The following is a 20,761-nucleotide window of genomic DNA, read 5'->3' as shown; positions in this document are numbered from 1 at the left end:
AGTCACTCGTGGATTGGATCTAGCTCTGGCCTCTATTTAGGGGTGATCATGACCCAGTCTATGGGTGAACCTCGAAGTTAGTGGTTTGACATGTAACTAGGGTGATTCAACCGATCGTGAGATGAGAAAGTATTGGCTCGGGATAAACTATTCGAACGGACAAAGTATTTTGGTTAGGGGTGTAGTCCTAATATAGCAAAATAAATGGGGGTCATATACTAAAAATTAGGACGGGGGTATTTTGGTCAGAGATCGAGCATGTGATTCGCACGACCACTACTTCACGGCTATTTGAACGGAAAATGAGATTTGGGGGTTAACGCCTAAACAAAAATGTTTTTAGAGGTGTCCCCGTAATATAGCTAAATAAATGAGGGTAATTCTCTAAAAAACCCAAAAAAAAAACATCAACCACATTAAGACCAATGACGCAGTCGATTCTTTGCCTTCTTAATGGATAAACACTTCAAGCAAAAGTTATAAGTTATTTAAAATGCAAGGGCTATGAAGCTTAATCCCAAATATATCTATAGGATCTCAACAAAAAAAGTATATCTACAGGGTGCAGGCCCGTCACATGCGTCAATAGTAACGTCAAATTATCTTGCACTTTGTTCACATCCTCTATGTGTGATACATTTTGGAAAAATGTTACACATTTCCTTTTTATGGGTGGATTTGCTCTTTACTTAAGAAGTCAAACTAAATATGAAGTATAATTCAAGTTAGATTTGAGAGTATTTCTTCTCGACTCAATTGAAGCAATATTAGTCAAGTGTGTTTGAGTAACATGAGTAAAAATTAGATCGTACAAAAACACCACTTTGGACTACTTTGTATAAAATAGTATAATAAAACTTTTGACACTTAAATTTAATTTGGTCGAAACACAAAAAAGTATGTAGTTGAAGTCTTGAAGAAGCTACATTTTCATCTTTCAAAAGGAGAAAAAGCTAAACTCAATATGATTTTATTGAGACTCGGATCATCCTTAAAGGTAAACAATTGATAATATGGAGTTTTCTCGTCTTATTTTTTCTAGACGCTCTTTCTGTTTTTACTTAATAATTTTTTGTTACTCCTTCTAGTGATCCACTCAACTAAATCAAATTGTGAATTCACTAATATAATTTCCTTAATTACCTAGAACACACAATACACCATTTATGATTCTTCTTTTTTAAGACTTCCAATATGTTCATAGCATGACAGAAATGATAATATTTCGAAGGTTCAAAAAAATTTGTGGAAGTGATTAAGCAAAATTACTAGATTTGATAATGGAGGTTTTTTTTTTGAAACCAAGCGAAACCATATTTCATTCACAAGTGATTCAATCACAAGTTACATGGACGATAATTTTTATTTCTTTGAGAACTACATGAGAGTTACATACGATAAGTTCATTGAACTTTCGAATGTAAAGTGCCTCATGAAGGGAAAGAAATTGACCAGACACAGACTCCAACAAAAGCCCCTTAAAGGTTGACAAAAGATTTGAAGATCGAGAATGAAAAAACCCTAAAAGTCGACAAAAAATATAGAATTAATACTAAAATTGCTCCAACCGAGATAACCGCCGCCGCCGATGAGTGTAAATAGAGAACAAAGTTTTTGAGTCCTTCTGTTTAGGCTTGTTACTTGATAGATGCAAAGGTTCAAGAAGCTTCAAACAACCAAATGTTGTTGTTTCAGTTCCCGTTGAACAATATGTTAAATTCACGATTATATAAATAATCGGAGATATGAATATGAAATAAAAGACGCGATAATTTAACGTGGTTCGGTCGAATACTCAAGACCTACATCCACGGAGAAATAATTCTTTATTAATAATCACCACATTTAATTGTGGGAGTTGATCGGTTACATTGGTCAGACATAACTCGATGAATTTGATTCCCTACAACCCTCTCCTATTTATATTAGATATATACAGAGATATTCCAAACATATGAAAGTAAATATTGTGGATCTTCACATATCTTCAAATATCTCGGAATAGTCTTGATCGTCGGATCTCTTCATCTTGATCCGTCTCTTATAGCACGTGTTTACACACGTATCTCAATACAATAGAAATCCCAAATCTCTCTTCATTTCTTCCTCTCTCACTCCATCAATCTGTTACTAAATCTTTCGAATCCTTTATCAAATTGAAAGAATCGATTTGTGGTGAGTCTAGAAAACAATCCCTATAAACTCAATCTCAGAAGGAAAACAACCCTAACAACTATTTATTGATGGAGAACAAACTACAAAAAACATAAAATAGTTCCGACGAAGGGAGGACCCTTCGCCGGAAGAAAGAGACGTAGAACTAAGTACGGCTAAAAAGAAGGAGACGGTTATATTTTTACACCAGGAAATTTTTAGAGAGCAGAGTAGTTACTTGAGAAAGAAGATTTTAGTAGAAAGAAGATTACAGTATGAAATTTTTAGAGGTTTCTTAATTTCTACCAACCAACTAATGCTATCTCAGCCTCAAAGTCAAATTTCACCAAAATATTAGTATTTTATAAAGGCATTCTCTTAATTACTAGACATTATTTTCACCAAAACTTTACCTAAATCACTTTATGCTGAATTAAAAATAAGAAATCACCTTTATGTCTTCTCATAAAATTCTAAACACAAACCCTTCCAAAAAAAATTCTTATCACCATCATCTTATGGACCAGATTGGAGGCTAAACTTTCATAATAACTCTTTCTTGTGAAGCATACAAGCACTTTTTTTCGTCACACATATTACTTTATTGTGATAAAGGAGGGAAGTTTTCCATTTTCTATCTATATGTAATCAAATGAAAATAGAAAGCTTCACAAAGTGTACATATCCTGTAGGATTTTCATGAAATTTCATTATACTGCAAAATAAAATGGGGTAAAACCAAATTTTTTATATAACTCGAACGTATAAACACACAAATCACTACAAAAACCACAAGAGTCATACCATAGAAATTGAAAACCATGATAACTAAATGCCACATGATTTCCAAGATTCACATAGAGACTTTTCTTTTTGATGAAACCACATAGAGACTTGGTAATTTTTAGAGAAGTACACAACTATATATACATACACAGTACACTGACATATATATATATATATATATATATATATATATAATTAGAAATTAGTTTTCTTATATTTGAATTTAATGTTGAATAGTTATATCTTTTGATAAAAATATTTGGAGAGATATATCATATATCTTGATGTAAAAGTTTTTTTTTTTTTTTGAAAATGTGTCTTTTTACTTTTATGAATAGGAGCTGTAGAAATTTATTTTAAGATATAATTTCTTTTGTATTTGTTGTGTTACAAAGTTCTTTGCCATAATCGATATGTTCCAATATTCTTTACGTTAAATATCTACAGATTAGTTGGTGTAATAGTCCCACATTGCTCACAAGAGTGTCCAGAGACTGGGCTATATGTGTAAGCTCAAGCTTAGTAAGTACCGAGGCTTTTTGGGTGGGCTTGTGGTGCCTTCGCCAAGAACAAAACCCCGTACCCGTGTGGGCTTGGGCCTGGGTGGTTAAAGCGGGGACAATATCGGCAACTGCTAAGGCTTGGGGCGTTACAAAGTGGTATCAGAGCCGAGGACGGCTCTTCGCTGAGGGTGGCTCTTCGCTGAGGGTGGGGGATTGTAATAGTCCCACATTGGTCACAAGAGTGTCCAGAGACTGGGCTATATGTGTAAGCTCAAGCTTAGTAAGTACCGAGGCCTTTTGGGTGGGCTTGTGGTGCCTTCGCGAAGAACAAAACCCCGTACCCGTGTGGGCTTGGGCCTAATCTCCATCCCCTTAAATTTTATTCTCAAACATATTTTCTTTTAAATTCATCTCCTCTTTCCAACCTATAATATGGGTTTTGTTTTTTCCTATGCACCTCAATTTTTATGCTTCACCTAGTATCTCCATATTTAGGTAATAACTTCCAACTTCTTCAACATTACTTTACATGTAAATGAAATTAGAGCCCATGAGTTCTTGAAGTAAGTTACTATAAATCAATTAAAAGAAGACAAAGGAAAGATGAGAGAAAAAGTCAATTACTCACCATATACTGTTTTGTCCAGTTGAGTTAATGAACAACTGATTTATCAGAGAAACCAACTAACCAAACCTATGAGTAATTAATAGTCCCCACACCAACATCACTTCCTCCAAAAGACTACAAAAACTGTCACATAAAATAAAATAAAATAATTTTTTATCATTTGTTCTACCAATACGTATTAAGATATAAATTCTTTTTCTATTTTTTCGACACTAAACTTTAATATAATTTACCACTTAAGGCCCAAGATAGAAAGACTCTCAATTAAAAAAATGACTAATGATCAATACAAAATACCCATTAATACCAATCATATTACATTAATAACTTTTTTTATTAGTTGTCATTAATTACTTGATACTACATATTTTTTTCTTGATATATTTTACAAATAATTTCTCCTCATTACCAATTTATCATCATCATCAAAACTAATCAAAGTGAAAAAAGAAAATTGAGTTGGGTACACGGAGAGAGGGCTCAAACCCTAAGATAAACAAAACAGTCTATCATTTATGTCGTCGAAGAGGATCCATTAAAGATCATCTATGAACTCTGAAATCAGGATGGAAGATAATTTCATTTACAATGCAAGATTAAAACAATATTCACTTAATTAATCCATCAAAAATATGATAATTAACATCTTATATAAAACTTCAAACAATAAAAAAGAAAACAAATTAAAGATAAAACAAAAAGTCTATATAACCAAAATCAAAATCTATGTTATTTAGTGTGATCTCAACTTATCTTTTATTATGAAGAGGGTTAGGACCTGTATGGATTCTCCTCTTATCATCTTCACTAAAACTACTAGTTCCATTAATTCTCTTCCCTTCAAGATCAAACTCATTCATCTTTGATGATTGATCAAAACTAGTAGTTGTAGAATCTTGTTGATTATGATCATCTATGACTGATAATAATAATCTTGAAGTAGCTTCAACTTTAGAAATACATGAAGATTCAAACTGTGATCTTATCAAAAGTAGAACAAGAAACAAACAAGAAAATTTCTTTTTCATACTACCCATTTGTCTTCTGGTAAAAATCATCATAACCCTAGTTTCAGAAATCTTCATGATCTCAGAACCCAATGAAATCACACAAGTCAAAGAAAAAGTATGTTATCAGAACTTTTTCTTCCTTAAAAGGTCTTCCAAATAGAAAAGTTGTAGAAGAAGAAGAAATAGAAAGTTTAGAGAAGCTCAAATCTAAGTGAAAAGGTAACAAATTTTATATTCCTTTTCTTTTGGGGAGATGTTTTGTCTTGTTTTGTTTGTTTGGGGTTTCATTGGAATCTGATGAAGATGAAAGGTGTTTAACTCTTTCTTTGGGTCAATGAGAGAGATTGAAGAGAGATAGAGTCAATAAAAATGATGCATAGGGTTTGATGCTAGGTTTAGAATTTAATTTGGTGCAGAAATTGTCTTTAGAACCTTCTTTGGATTCTGATTTCAGAATCCAATATTTGACTTAATGAGAGAAATCTACAACAAGAAGAAGTTGTGAAACTTGTTAAACCCCCCCAAAAAAAATGAAAAAGTGGAAGAAGAGATATAGATATGATATGGTTTTGTTTATGGAAATAATTTCTACTTCTAATGGGTAGAGAGTCATGAAATTAGGGGGGTGGGGGAGAAGGGGGGGAGGGAGGTAGGATATTTTATTGTTGTGAGTATATGGGTCAAGATCTAGAAAGAGGAAAAAGGGAGAGAAAAATCTATTGACTTGTATAATTTTAGTGGATCAATGGGTTCCTCTTTTTGTTTTGGAGTTAAATCTATTTTGGTCCTTATAACTAAATCACCATAAAGACTTCCTTAATATTACCAACTTCCAAAATGGTCCCCAAAATGGCAAAATCACACTTTTGTCATATTTTATGATATTTAATCTCAACTCTGATTTTACCACCCTAAACTTTTGTTAGATTTTATAATTTGTCATCAATAGAAGAGCGAGAGGTATTAGAGATTCCATCTTCATCATCGCCATCATTATCATTTTCATCTCTAAAATCTCTTCGTCGTCGTAATCATTCCCACCATCTCATCATCATCATCCTCAAGCAGTTAAGGTTTCGAATTTCACTTCTTATATAAATTTGATAGTTCTCTCCAAAACCATATTCCAATAAATAGAGAGAATGTGGGGATGTATGAAGATGAGATGGTGGCCGAAAGGAAGATGATGATGATGAAGAAGAAATAATGGAAATGAAGACGGGATTTATCTTTTTTTCTCTCTAATATTTCTCTCTTCTATTGAAGACAAAGTTTAAAATCCGACCGAATTTTTAAAAGAGTAAAACTGGAATCGGAATTACATGCCATCATAATTTCGAGAGAAATTTGTTTTAGAGGGCTATTTTGAAAGTCGGTTATCTTGAAAGAGCTATTTAGTGAGTTATTATCTTTAGTGGGAAAAATAGGATTAGCCCCTTTGTTTTTCAAAATCTTGGTAGGTAATGTTATGCAGCTAGGTTTAAGGAGAATATCATGTGGCAGATGGGATCCATTAATGGTATACCAGAATAGTCACGAGCTCGAAAGGGTGGATTTTGATTTATATATCTCATTGTTTTTTAAATTCTTATGGATTCCATGTCTAGAAAATGACATTTGTTATTTATGCATCTTCAACTATATATTTCTAGTAAGAGAAATTGCAAAACAGTTCAAAATATGATTTTAGATATTTTGTAGATGACTTGGTAATTATTGTGCATCTTTTGAGTTGAAAGCACAATATTAGTATATTTCTCTTCCAATTGAAACCTATGCTGAAACAAATGATGGCACATTTTAGAATGGCCCATAAAGAGGTAAAAAGAAATGAATGGTGGGTAATCCTCAATTGTCTTTGACAAAATGATGATGTCTTTGATTACTCAAATTGAAGAGACATGGGGTGGTATATATGTATATAAACTTAAAAGAGGCATATAGAAGACAACAAATTTTTTTTAACATGGAACTCGAGGAGCCATTATAACACTATGAATAGATAATGTGAAGATACATTGTGAATTGAATAAATTGTAACTCAATAGTTTTTTTTGATGAAATACTATAACTCAATAGTTAATGTATAAAAATCTTCAAGTGTCGTTTAGCAAGTAAAATAGAAGTTATCTTACTTTTAGTAGAAGTCTTTTTGCTTTAATAAGATACCAGGTATAGCCTGTGCCTTCGGCACGTTGCAATCCATTTTCAAAATATAATAAAATACGACAAAATCAAATACATCGTAAAATATTTAATGGAAAATCCAGGATGATAGATTGTTGGCAAGATCCATAAATAGGAGAACATAATGAAGAAACTTTAGAAACATGCTGATGTAGATTGTTGCGAAAGCGTAAAAGTAATGGAATCCACCATTGTTAATAAACTAAACTAACGAAATAAAACTGATAAAATAACGATAAACAGTAAACTTGATTAATAATAAACTTGGTTGATAATATTCTCTGATCTAATTAACAAAGAGAGACTGGACTTCTCTTATATAGAGATTGTACTTTCCTAGATAGACTCGAATAAAGAAAGAAGATAACTACTAAGGATACTTTCCTTGATTGCTAAGACACTAAAACATAGAAACCCTAAATACTAAAAATCTGGAAACTACGCTAATGTAGTAACCTGGCCGTTAGGCCCACTAATCTCTTGGCCGAAAGGCCCATTAAGGGGATGGCTGCCATCATACTCCCCCGCTGCGGAACAACTTGCCCCCAAGTTGGTGTTGTCATAAAACGGATCGTCCAGGTAATACGGATATATAGCAGCGATGTGGAAGGTAACTTCAGCGACGAGTTTGAAGGCAATCGTTAGTTCCCACTTTGCGCGAGATGTGCCGGAAATTTGAAGAAGACAATTATGGATTAAATCACCAACTAAAATCCAAAAGCCATGATGCGAAAGATCCCGCGAAATCAATTGTAGGAAACAACCTTCTAACAAATTTCTACATCTCCCGTCATCTAGTAACTCAATGAAGAAGATCATAATCACCACATTATTCTCTCTAAAAAAATCAACTATGAAAATTGTCATCCAATCAATCACGTTCCAGACCTCCTTTCCTTTAATACCAACTATAACTATCCTATCGAGGTTTCGACCAACGAGTGAAGAATAAACAATGTTGATCTTGCCATCTTCCCATAGTAAAATCTGCCACTTAACAATCTTCAAGAAGGCGTGAAGTAACATGATCAAGTGCGAATTAAGAGTAATTGTAACGAATCTCCAAAATACTTCCTCAATAGAAAAAGTATAAGCATAACCAACGCGAAATAAGATATCGATATGGAACCATGTAGTGTAGATATGGCACGCAAAATTTACTTTCCCACGTTCATCTTCATGAAGTTTATAGACTCTAACTCGGTAATTACGTGGAAAATTAGTTACTTTCCAAACCAACATAGTACTATAAATAATATTATTGGGCGAAGTGTTTCCCTTTGTAGAATATATCGTAGCAAATATATCTATCTCAATTATCTTTCGAAGAAGCGTTTTATCGAGCACGTTAGGGACATCGATGAACAAACTTATGTAATTTGATGCATCAACATCAATATGCTTGTCAATTCTGTGTGTAAAGCATACAAACCTAAGGTGTTCCGCTTCGACCTCCTTTCCTTCGTTCTTTAATTTAATGGAGACGAATTCCGTAGTCTGACTTCAAACTCATACGATCATCATTCATCATAGCACCCACCCTCAAAGCCGAAAGAAATTGATAAATCTGTTTTGGTGTCTTCAAATAAGTTAACATTTTCTGTACACATCTTGTTCCATGGTATCACAACGAATATCAATAAGTTCATATCGATCTCGAGTAACAAAGTGAATAATTTCAGTAATCTTTTGTTCGTCACAAACCGCTAAAAGTTCTTGAACAAAAGAATTCCCAAATTGATATGCCATTAGTTGAGCTACATGAACTTGCAATTCCACGAAAATCATATTGATTTCTTCCCCTGTTCCTTCTTTAAGTTTATTTTGAAATATTTGACACCCATGTTGATCTTTTGGAGCCTTCATCCAACCCTCCTCAAAGTTGGTTAGAACATCACATGTCTCTCGACCATCAATCTTAAAGTGCATATCATGCCATGGTTTTCTTGGACAACCAATAGTTGGACCCGTGAAGTTGTTATTTTTCTCTCTCATTAGATGGAGAGCAATTTTGGCTTCTCTCGTTGTTGTTAATTTGTAATGACACCTAAGAAGAGAACCCTCAATTACTTTTAGACAAACAGGGTCATCGTCGAAAAATAAAACACGTAAACCCTCCGGGAACTTATCATCATCGACATCATCATCAACATTAACATCATTATCATCGATAAGCTTCGTAACTGCCGGAATCTGACCCACAAGATAAACCTGAATTTTATTCGGTAAGATGAAAAAAAAATTGCTATCAGATAATGGTGTACCATTCTTGTCAACAAATCCTACTCCTTCTTCATGTCTGATCCCACCAACAAGATTCCTAAAAATCTTCTCAACTAGATTTATAGGGTTTATCCAAATTTCAGGAGTTGAAAATCAATGAAGATAAAGATGGACGAAGAAGTATTTTATGATTTGAAACAACTAATTCTTCTCCCCGGATTATATACGGATCAAATAAATTGTTCGGGCTTGTGTTATTCAATTGAATTTTTTCTTCTTTATTCATCTCATTGAACTTTTTCTCCTCTGTCATTGAAAAGCTAGTAATTTTGTTAACAAGAACCTCCCCTTCAACAAAATCGATCATGGTGGTTGAAGGAATTTCGGATAATGATTTGCCTGATTCAATTTGAGATTCTACACAGGATAAGTATTCATTCAAGGGAAGAAAAACATACCTGAAAATACTTTTCAATTGATCCCAATCATCTATGAAATTTCTTCCTTGATTAACGAGTCTCCATTGCATCTCGTTAAATTTTTCATAGACTCTCTCAGTCATGTGTTGTTCCACGACAAAAACCTTATCTTCGACATGTACCTCTTGGTTTATAAACCAATCTTCCATCTGTTGAATCCAAAAATCTATATGATATTGACAATCGAACATAGGGATTTTGGAAACGACATTAATTTTGTTTTGATCTTTTCGATCAACATAGAGTTGTTGTGCATCTCTAAAAGGATCCCAATCTAAACGCGGAAATTTTTTCCAACACTCAAGATGAGAAGTATCTAAAAAAAATTTATCTGTTCCCAGATTCTTGAAGCTCTGAATACCAGCTGATGTAGATTGTTGCGGAAGCGTAAAAGTAATGGAATCCACCATTGTTAATAAACTAAACTAACGAAATAAAACTGATAAAATAACGATAAACAGTAAACTTGATTAATAATAAACTTGGTTGATAATATTCTCTGATCTAATTAACAAAGACAGACTGGACTTCTCTTATATAGAGATTGTACTTTCCTAAAAAGACTCGAATAAAGAAAGAAGATAACTACTAAGGATACTTTCCTTGATTGCTAAGACACTAAAACATAGAAACCCTAAATACTAAAAATCTGGAAACTACGCTAATGTAGTAACCTGGCCGTTAGGCCCACTAATCTCTTGGCCGAAAGGCCCATTAAGGGGATGGCCGCCATCACATATGGTGTTGATAGGGTTTAAATTGTTTTGGAGGCGGAGGGATGTAATAGATGTTTATGTTTTATCTGATTATAATGTAATTTATCTGATCTAATTTTTGTCTAGATGCCACACCAATTCACATAGAAAGATAAAACTAAGATTGGAAAGAAATTAAACAGACTTGAAGGTGTTGTTCTTCAGGTATAAAAAAACAAAGAATTACATGGTTAACATATACAACTATCACCGTCTTCTTTTGTTGCATATATCAGCATGATTAAAGGTGCTAGAACCCATCAAAAGTACAAGGGTTCACAAGAGCACACTGGTCTACCAAGACATAAACAAAACTCTCAAACAGAAAGCATAAGCTATAACCCAACCCCATATCTAAAGAGATCCAAGAATAATAGCGATCCCAACGTAAGTATAAGAAAACAGAAGTATAATTTATATCATTTGTTAACTCCTATTCTGATAACCCCTGCCCTATCTTTGTCTATCTCCTCTGTAACTCCACATTGAAATCAGATGGTAGCAGCCCCTCTTTCCTCTAGCTGGTATTCTTTCCTTGAACACCTCAAAACATAAATCTCTTCAAGGGAAAACAAAGGGCAAAAGTGACACGACTCGCTCCGCCTATTGTATGTGTCCATCACAACTTTGCCTACATAGATACCAAGCATCGCCCATTAAACATCAACCATTCAGAACTCTGAACAATCAACCTAAAGATAAGAAAGTAAAAAAGGCAAACAGAAGGGCAAAGGATGTACTTTCTTCGGATTATAAACGACATACTCATTGTACTCTAAAGGTATGTCTTTGTGCTCATAGGTGACAACTCGGGCATCGGGCTCTTTAAAGCCACCTTTCCATGTGAAGTGTTCGGATTCTTCCATTTTCTTTCTCCCTTGACCTTTCAATCTTATTTCATTTTCTTCAAACGACTACTTATCATGTTTTCTAAGAGTCAAAGATCAGTTCGTATTCACGAAGTTGTAAATGTTGAAATAAGTAAAAGTCCCCATATTTACCGCACTAAAAGTAAATCTTTATACGATATGTGGAAAAATAAGATTGAAGACTATGTTAAATATGTAATCATACGCTTGTAAATCCTTATGAAACATACTCTTTTCCTTCTCCCCCTGTAGATGTTAGCAAGACATGTCATTAAATTCAAACTCAACACAAATTTAAACCGAAAAATAAATGATTGGTAAAAGTAAGAGTCCTCAAATTCAAGAGAACGTGAAGGAGACTGTTGAAGTTACTTAGGCAATCAAAAATCTAACAAGGAAACCCTAAAAACAAAGAACAACCGCAATACAAATCAAACTCAAAGAAACCCTGGAAACAATTATAATTTCGAAATAATAACAACGTACAACACAAATCAAGGTCGAATCAAACTTGTAACACTCCATTAAGAAAATCACAAAAGATGAACAAGAAAAGAAAGAAGAAATTGGAAGGAAAGTAAAATGCACTTAACAACTTTATTTTTGGTTTATAAGTTCAAACTAAGAATGAAGGTGTAACAGGCTAAGCATTCAACATTAGGGTTAGATTCTGCCATGGAGAGTTTTAATGAGGGAAGAAAGAGGCAAAGATAAAGAAATGGAGAGAAAAAGGAGAAATAAATTAGAAAACGTAGTGAGATTTACTAGAAAGTTTAGTAGGAGAAAACTAATACACATGAAAAGTTAATGAGGATAGAAGGGATCTCACCTAGGGTGGGATTTTGGCCCGAAACACCCGGAATTCGCCCACGACCGTCTGAGTCCAAAGGGTCTGTGACCGTCCGGTGCCCGAATCGATCCCCGCCCGACCGGCAGAGCTTAAGTGGACGGACGCGGGCATAGGTCCTTACCCGGTGATCCGATCGAGTCCGCCCGCTTATATAGTCCGCCCGGCCGAACCTGTCCATTTATCCTAACCGTTATACCCGCCAGCCTATATGATTGATTTTAAGCCTTTTGTATTTTTTTTGCTAAAAAGACAACCCATCTTTTTAACTAGCTAGGCCCTAAGTAAGTTATAAAAATAGGCTTGAAGGACATTTTTAAAAGCACCAACTTTTTAAGAGTAAAAAATACCCTTCATTCAATTAGTAATACCTAGTAATATCTAACTAATAAATCAGGAACTTGAGTTTTTCTCATGAACGAACCGAGTTGGATTGTCGACGCCGATTAGAATTTCTGGGGTTTGAATCGATTTTGGCTATAAGATAGGTTGATGTTTTTAGGTTTTGGTGATTTGATCTATTTGCTTGTTGTTTGAAGAGGCTTTTAAGGGGTTTGATTTAGTTTTTGATTCTAAATTCTAGAGAGAGAAAGTTTTATATACTTCCAATGGAAAGAGAATTTGATAGTGTTTCAAGGTATAATCCAACTTCTTCATTGCTTTATTTTTATTGAGTTATGAATGATGGATGACAATTTGTTAGTTTTAATGTTTATGTTCAAACTTATTTGTTGGATTTATATGGTAGTCGTGAAAGTATAGTTGATGCAAGCAATGTGTTTGATAAAATGCTTGGAAGAGATGTTGTTGCTTGGAATGCAACGTTAGTTGGTTATACAAGACTTAGGTTGGTTGAAATAGCTATAAAGTTGTTAGATGAAATGCCTGTGAGAAATATTTTTTCTTGGACAATCATGATTGGTATTTATGTTCAAATTGAGAATCTAATGAAAGCTATGGAAGTTTTTCGAAGAAATGTAAAATGATGGTGCTAGAGCTTATAAAATGACTATTATGAATTTGTAGTGGTTTTAGCTAGTTTTTCGATACAACATTCTATTAGACAATATATAATAATTTGTAACAAATTTCATGTTAAATCAATTCAAAAACTAATTTGCAAACCATTTACATGACATTGCAAGGTGTTTGCAAGGCTCTACAAGGTATTTGCAAAGCTTTGCAAGGCTTTGCAAGGTTTTGCAAGGTATTTGCAAAAGTCATGCAAGGTGTTTGCAAGGCTCTGCAAGGTGTTCGCAAGGCTCTGCAATTTATTTGCAAGGCTATCCAAGGTGTTTGCAAAAACCATGCTAGGTGTTTGGAAGGCTTTGCAAGGCAGTGCAAAGTGTTTGCAAGGCAGTGCAAGGTGTTTGCAAGGTATTTTCTTAGACTAAGGTTAGGTTGGTCTTTTTACTGAAATTGATAATTACATAATTGCCATTAGGGAGGTGAAGCCTAAAAAACTTTGATGAATCCTTTTTAACCAAAGTCATAATTTCTTAGGGAGTTTTGGCCAAATTCCCGATCTTAGAATTCACTTTTTTTAATCTTGTATTTCTCTCTCTATTTCTCTAGTCTCTCTCTCCTCCAAAATCTCAATATCTCATAACCCAAGAATCCACAATACACTGATGATAATCCATGAAAAGAAGTATAGAACCGATTGTAATCCATGAGAACTCTCGATGATTATCTTTTAATTTTGTATTCATTTACTTTTTTGGAATTGTAAATTGGGAGTTTAGAAAATTGTATACATCTCCGAAACAGTTTTAATTTCGAATAAAAATTTCTTTATTTGTTCATTAATGACCGGTGCCCGACCCACCGACACCCGGTTTGTCCGACTACCAAAACGGTCACGGACGGACACTTTGTTGGAGAAAAATCCGAAATGTTCGCCCATTTTGTCTGGATCTCCGAGTGGACACCTAGGACTTGTACCCATTCGCTAGGATCGGTTGAGTTAGTGTCCGTTTCCCGTCCGTCTGGACTGATTCCCACCCTAATTAATCTCATCCGATGTAGCAATTCAGACGACAAGATTTGTCCCGTTGGGCTACAAAATCTCTTACTATGTAATGTAGGTTTTAAAAGAAGGTGAATAAATAAATAAGTCTATGGGAAGGTAAGAGATCTAAAGGTTAACTTTTCAGACCAAACAAAATAGTCGACTAGATTTATTGCTATGTTTGTCTATCGGTTTATCAATTTGGTTGTCCCAGTGAACACTCTTCAACCTGTTTTAAATAATAGATTATGGAAAAGAAATTACTTATACATACAAAAATTATAAGTTAGTTGAGTAACATTTTTCTAGTTCTACTTTTCTCATGTAAGTATGTGATTTTAATTAAATCATCATTTTAGTGATGATTACAATGATATTGTGACAGTGGAGGTGGTAATGGACATAGTCGTGGGGTTTTGGTCAAGGCGATGGGTGGTGTTGTTTGATCAAACAAATCGAACCATGTGATCTGTTTAATCAAACAGATCTGACTATGCAGTCTGTTTGATTAAAGTTGATCTGACGATGCATCTATTTGATCAAACAAATCTGACCATGCAATCTGTTTGATCTAACTTTGATATTGTTGTATGTAGAAATATATGTGAACAACTAGATTGGTTGTTAAGGATTATCTTTCATTTATCATGTATGGTTGGTTCATGTATTTTGGTATCGAGGGAGTTTAGTTAGTTGAATATTTTTGAGGTTATAATCTTGATACAAACATTTTCCATCTCTATTAGGAAGCGGATTTAGAACGATACTGTTATTTTTTAACTGTGTAATTAATCTATGACACAGATGAAAGCTAGAACGTGCAAATTCCTAATGTCCATGCTCATTTGTTTGTATATATGCTTACTTGTTTGATTCCATTAGATTCTTTGTACTCTCAAAACAAGTTGAAGGAAGTGTTCTGTTCTGTTTAAACCGGGACATAGATCCAAGATATTTCATCGAATCATGTGCTGAAGAGATTTGACACATACCTTGAACCACATTTTTATGAAAAAAAGTCGATTACTTGTTGATCCCATTTCAAATTTACAAATTCTACAACATCATTTTTGAATAAAAAATGAAATTCGATGGAATCATGAAAGCCAGAAGGATTCTTCGGATCTAGTCATACCATTTCATTATATTGACAATTCCAAAAAACTGTTCATACTAGCATAGTAGGCGATCAGGCGGGTATGCACCCATCAACCTTACTTGTTGACTTTAACCAGTGATGTTAGTTATTATCTCTCCGATCATTGTGATGGCGGGACTTCATCTTGAAACTAATATTTCATATGGGTTGGATTCAAGTTATAGATTCATGCCTTTGTGCACATGTTGTTGTTCCTACTAACGTGGGGATTGTAGATTCTGGTGAACCTTCAACCATATTTCTGCTGCTCCTGCTCCTGCTCCTGCTCCCATAGTTGAAGCGGAAAAAAAGTCTCACAAAAGAGATTGGGCTTCTGTAGTTTGGATTGACTATGATTTCATATATTTTCCTGATTCCGATAATCTTGAAAAAAAAGGTAAATGCAAGATGTGTGGGGATTAGAGGCCCCAAGTCTACTAGTGGTACTACTTCTTTCGAGAGGCACTCTCAATCTTGTGCCAAAAGGCTGAAAATCAATCTCAGTCAACTTGATGTCTTTGTGAATGTTTGGGTAAGTGACCTCTTTTCAGTTTAGCCAAGCTAGGGCTAGAAGAATAATTAAGTTGTTGAGGTCTTCTGAGGTTTGAATTAACTATGATTTCATAGTTATTTTGATATTGATAATCCTAGAAAAACAAAAAATGGCTAAATGTAAGATGCGTGAGGATAACAGATACCGCAAGCCCATTAGTGGTACTACTGGTTTCAAGAGGCACTCTCAATCTTGTGCCAAAAGGTTGAAAAATCAATCTCAGTCTTTGTGAACAAGTTTGGGGATATGACCTCTTTTAAGTTCACCCAAGCTACGACTACAAAGAATACAAGTAAGTTGTTGGTGCTCAGAGAACTTCCATTTCAATTTGTTGAATACTCTTACTTTGAGTTTTATTCTAATGATAGCTTTCATCTAGGTTTTATTTCATTTTAAGGTTACTGTTTTAAATAATATTTTTGAAGTATTTTAAGGAAGACATTTGGAGTTGACTCTTCTAAATGCTTCTGGTAAGATAAGTCCCACTTCTGCTAAGATAAGTCTTTAAAAGTCTCACTTCTTAATCTCTGTTCCCACAACCAAAAGTTTATGAATTTAAACTCATGATAAAACTTATTCTTCTCGTTTCTTTCATACGGGGGGCATAGCTCTTCGGGCTTAGCGATCATGTTGTCTTCGTACGGGTTGACCTGTTGGACTTTTGATCTTTTCTTGACTTATTGTCGAAAGTCAACTGGTAACTATTTTATGCATCATTAACTACCAAAAGGAGTCACTTGCACACTAGTACATAGACAAATACCTAATATAGGATGTTTCTTTTTCTGAACTGTATCTAATATAGGATGTTAAAAAATAAAGATGAAATAAAAAATTAAAGCGGGCTTGCTTGACTACCCTTTAAATGGGTCGGACCAAAGGGCCACACACCGCCCGATGACCAGAAAGTTGGCCCAGCCCATTCAATACCATCTTAAACCCTTACCCATGAAGGAACTCATCATCATTTTAAGCTCACTCTCTTCTCTCTAGGGTTGTGGGAAGAATGGCCAAGCGATTGATCCCTTGCCTGAATCGCATTTTGGTGGAGAAAATCGTTCCACCATCAAAAACCAACGCCGGAATCTTACTCCCAGAGAAGATCAGCAAGGTAAAAGATTACCCTGTGACCAATCTGTTTCTCCTTGATCTCATTATGTACCATTGTTTCATAATTGGATAAAAAGCTAATCTTAGTTTACTTCTATACCATTTTCTGATTTCATGATTGAGTTTTGGTGGAACTGGTAAACTTCAATACACAAAATTACCCTTATTTCTACTCATCTATGTGCCATTGAGTTTCAATACAATTTTTATGGTGGAACATTCAAATCATCAATATTTGTATCCTCCTTTGATATTTGATATGAACTATGAATGCATAATTTGCATACTTTGTTATATGCTCATTCCGTTAATATTTGCTAAAATTCTTCAATTCTGTTCGATCCCATGGAAGTGCAAATCCAGGAATATTGAACTTGGGTATAAATAAAGTAGTTTATGTAGGCTTTAGGCCATTTAACTCGTCGGGCTTTAGGCCATTTAATTCGTCGGGCTTTAGGCCAGTAGTAATTAGGCAGTTATCGTGCTTATCACATCCTATCGATGCATCAATGCCTTTGTAGTGAATATTAAAAAAAAAAGCTCTCAAATAGGATGTAAATAGCTCTAAATATTTGGTTGGTACTTTCCATGTTTTACTAGAAATAGTAAAGATTGGAACTTTGATCTCCCCAGAGACAGACATGTTACAACTCAGCTAAAGTGAGCTTCACTACTCTTCGTACTTTATAAAACGGAAAAATTGGTGAAAATTCCCTATGTACCAACTTTTTCTATTGAAAATGATTTATCAATTTTTATAGGCGTTATGTACCTTTTGTAAAATTTGCATGGATTTGCATAGAGTGAGGTTTACTCAATTTTTTGAAACTCATACCTATGTTATGCATAGTTTGCTCTGGTTTGCACAAGTTTTCCCTTAGTGTTATTAATATGGTTTGCAAAAGGAACACAAGGTCTAAAAAACATTGACTTGTCTTATTAACCGTGATCAAAAGGAAATTAGGTCTTTGGCCGAATTTTCTACTTTAAAATTAGTAGTCTATGTTGACCTCTTTATATCTTGGCTTACTGCAAATTACCATAAAATATACAACTGATTCCAAGCGATAGTGTACTCTGCCATTCAATTCTCATCCTCTTATTTTGATCATGACTGTGTGAAAACGTTTTTTTTTGGTGTATTAGCTAAACTCCGGAAAAGTTATTGCTGTCGGTCCCGGATCTCGAGACAGAGATGGTAAACTTATTCCTGTGAGCGTGAAAGAAGGAGACACTGTTCTCTTACCCGAATATGGAGGAACTCAAGTTAAGCTTGATGAGAAAGAGTAAGTTTAGCTCTACTTTTTGATCTATATTTTTTTTTGGTTCTTTACATTATTGGTGTTAAATTCTTACTTGGCTTTGGAACATGTAAAAAATCTACTAATATGTGCCGAAGTTGGTGTCATTTTTTAAATTGATTATTGTCCTAGTAGTGAGCTGTTACTTGTTAGCTTATCTCTTTAAGCTCAACGCTCACAACTAAGTTAGCTGATTCATAATTATGTTGCTTACACAGTGGTTGTGTTTGCTTCTTCTCTCTGCCATATCTGAAATCTGACCCGATTCTCTGAATTGATGCCAGTAAAGTTTTAGAATGTTTGTTTTGTCTAATTCGTCTAAAAGTATTCCTTCGGCTGATTTTATATGCATTTGAATCAGGTAGAAAATAAGTCGGAATTAAGAGTCCGTTATATGAAAAAACCTATATTAGTTCCATTTACTAAAACTAGCCAGATTTCGATGATTGAGATTTAGACAAACCAGACAAGTCAATTTCAGACTCGAACAATGAGAAAATACAAACACTATCCAAGTTATGTTGTTTTATTATTTGGGTAATGCATTTTAATGATAATTTAGTTGTTAATCATGCAATGAGTTTTTGCAGTGGTAAGATTCTATTGATTGATATCAAGCATAAAATGAAGAGAGAAACTGATTGATTACTCATCTGGAACTATTTCAGGTACCATTTGTACAGAGATGACGATATCTTGGGAACATTGCACGATTGATTTCTATCTCCTTATGTCAAGAAACGACGAAGAATGGTCAATTTCTGTTTTAGGGAATTCTAAGAATGTAGAATAGATTAGTTGTTTGCATGATTGGACTAAACGTTTCTGTGATGTTCTTGACACAAGAACTAATTTCCGAAGAACATTATAATCAGCCATTACAGTGATCCACATTGAGGAGGAACTTTTTTTTATTTAAAAGTATGAGGTTTATAAGTCTTGCTCCATCAAACATGAAGCTCATTAAAATGGTGGTGGTGGTGTGGTAGTGCTGGAGGGGTATTGGTGGTGGAACTGGTGAAGGGTGGAGAAGAAGAGTGGTGGTGATGAAAATTCAGTTGTCACTCCAAAGAGAGTCTCTCTTAGATAAAGTCACAACTCATTTATAGAGTAAATGAATCTCAATATCTAACTACTTAAAAGACACATTAGAAACCCTAGGTTAAGACTTATTTTTGTCGAAACTAAATTAAGACTTGGATAATATTTTTTAGAAATCCACCTCGTTAGATTAGATAGTACTTTTTAGAAATTTCAATATTCTAGAACTTTTAAGTTTCAAAACATTCGACTTCAAGCTTTCGAGGTCATGAACTTTGAGGTTCCAAATTTTTTGGGAAGACTGATTTTGGCCCAAGATTTAGTAATACCTTCGGATTTTCCCCACGAAAAGGACTTCTGAGAGGCCTTGATGCTCCTGCAAACGTATTTGGGAATCATGAAGCATTGCATTTGGTATCGGGGAACGACTGCGGCAATTGTTGAAACAACTATGCGACCACAACTTGAGAAAGAAAGTTATTTTGTCAACATGATAATTTATTAGAGTTAATTCTATCACTGATAGAGTTAAGAACGAACTTAGCGCTAATGAAGAGTTGGGCACCAAGATATTTCTTGAAAAGGGAAACATTCTTGATTTTAAGATTCCTAACCCTTATACGTTTGAATTCAGGATGAGTGTTCTTGGAAAAGAAGATATTTGACTTGGTATAGTTGATTATTTGGCCTGAGGCCTGGCAAAAGAGGTCCGTAAAAAAAAAGATGCTTAATAACTAGATTTGGGGTGGGTGTGGGAAAACCTTCCAAGGAGCAGTGATTAATAGTAGGTTTTGCCAGGCGACCCAGCCCTTGTATAACTAAGATAAATAGAAATGGGGAGAGAGGGTCACCTTGACGAATAGCAAGTGGGGATAAAAGTGGGTCAGGGATGACCGTTGATGAGAACAACCATGAAAGAGGTGGATATGCAGGATTTAGTTAGGTTAACCCAATGGGTAACGAAGCCTAGTTTGATCATTATGTCCAGAATGAAAGACCATTCAATACGATCAAAAGTCTTGGACATATCTCATTTGAGACTGAAGTAACTTTTGCTACCCTTACTCTTGTTATAGGAATGCCCCAACTCTCGATGTGTGACGATATTGTTAGTTGACGGACAGGGATTAAATTTTTTTTTTTCCAGAAAAAAAATGGTGACCAAG

At 34.4% G+C, this 20,761-nt stretch overlaps 1 protein-coding gene across 1 annotated transcript; it reads left to right on the top strand.

The window, feature by feature from the left end:
- Positions 1-17,103: 17,103 nt before the first annotated feature.
- LOC147566828 (10 kDa chaperonin-like) lies at positions 17,104-19,490 on the top strand. The gene is made up of 3 exons (XM_086668662.1): positions 17,104-17,254; positions 18,400-18,539; positions 19,223-19,490. Exons 1-3 carry the CDS (start codon positions 17,150-17,152, stop codon positions 19,269-19,271), a joined length of 294 nt encoding a protein of 97 aa, XP_086524788.1. The 5' UTR covers positions 17,104-17,149; the 3' UTR covers positions 19,272-19,490.
- The last annotated feature ends 1,271 nt before the right edge of the window (positions 19,491-20,761 follow it).

Source organism: Eschscholzia californica, unplaced genomic scaffold, assembly GCF_041429995.1.
Source record: "Eschscholzia californica isolate CP2 unplaced genomic scaffold, dmEscCali1.0.p SCAF_1, whole genome shotgun sequence".
Lineage (NCBI taxonomy): Eukaryota > Viridiplantae > Streptophyta > Magnoliopsida > Ranunculales > Papaveraceae > Eschscholzia > Eschscholzia californica.
Note: the sequence above shows the minus strand (reverse complement) of the source record. Positions and strands in the feature narration are given on the sequence as shown.

What these genes read in the sequence shown, in the direction of transcription:
- LOC147566828 (XM_086668662.1), top strand. Translation starts at nt 17,150, where the DNA reads ATGGCCAAGCGATTGATCCCTTGCCTGAATCGCATTTTGGTGGAGAAA. An exon ending in TCCCAGAGAAGATCAGCAAG is followed by an intron (nt 17,255 to 18,399) that starts GTAAAAGATTAC and finishes TTGGTGTATTAG; the next exon opens with CTAAACTCCGGAAAAGTTAT. An exon ending in GTTAAGCTTGATGAGAAAGA is followed by an intron (nt 18,540 to 19,222) that starts GTAAGTTTAGCT and finishes GAACTATTTCAG; the next exon opens with GTACCATTTGTACAGAGATG.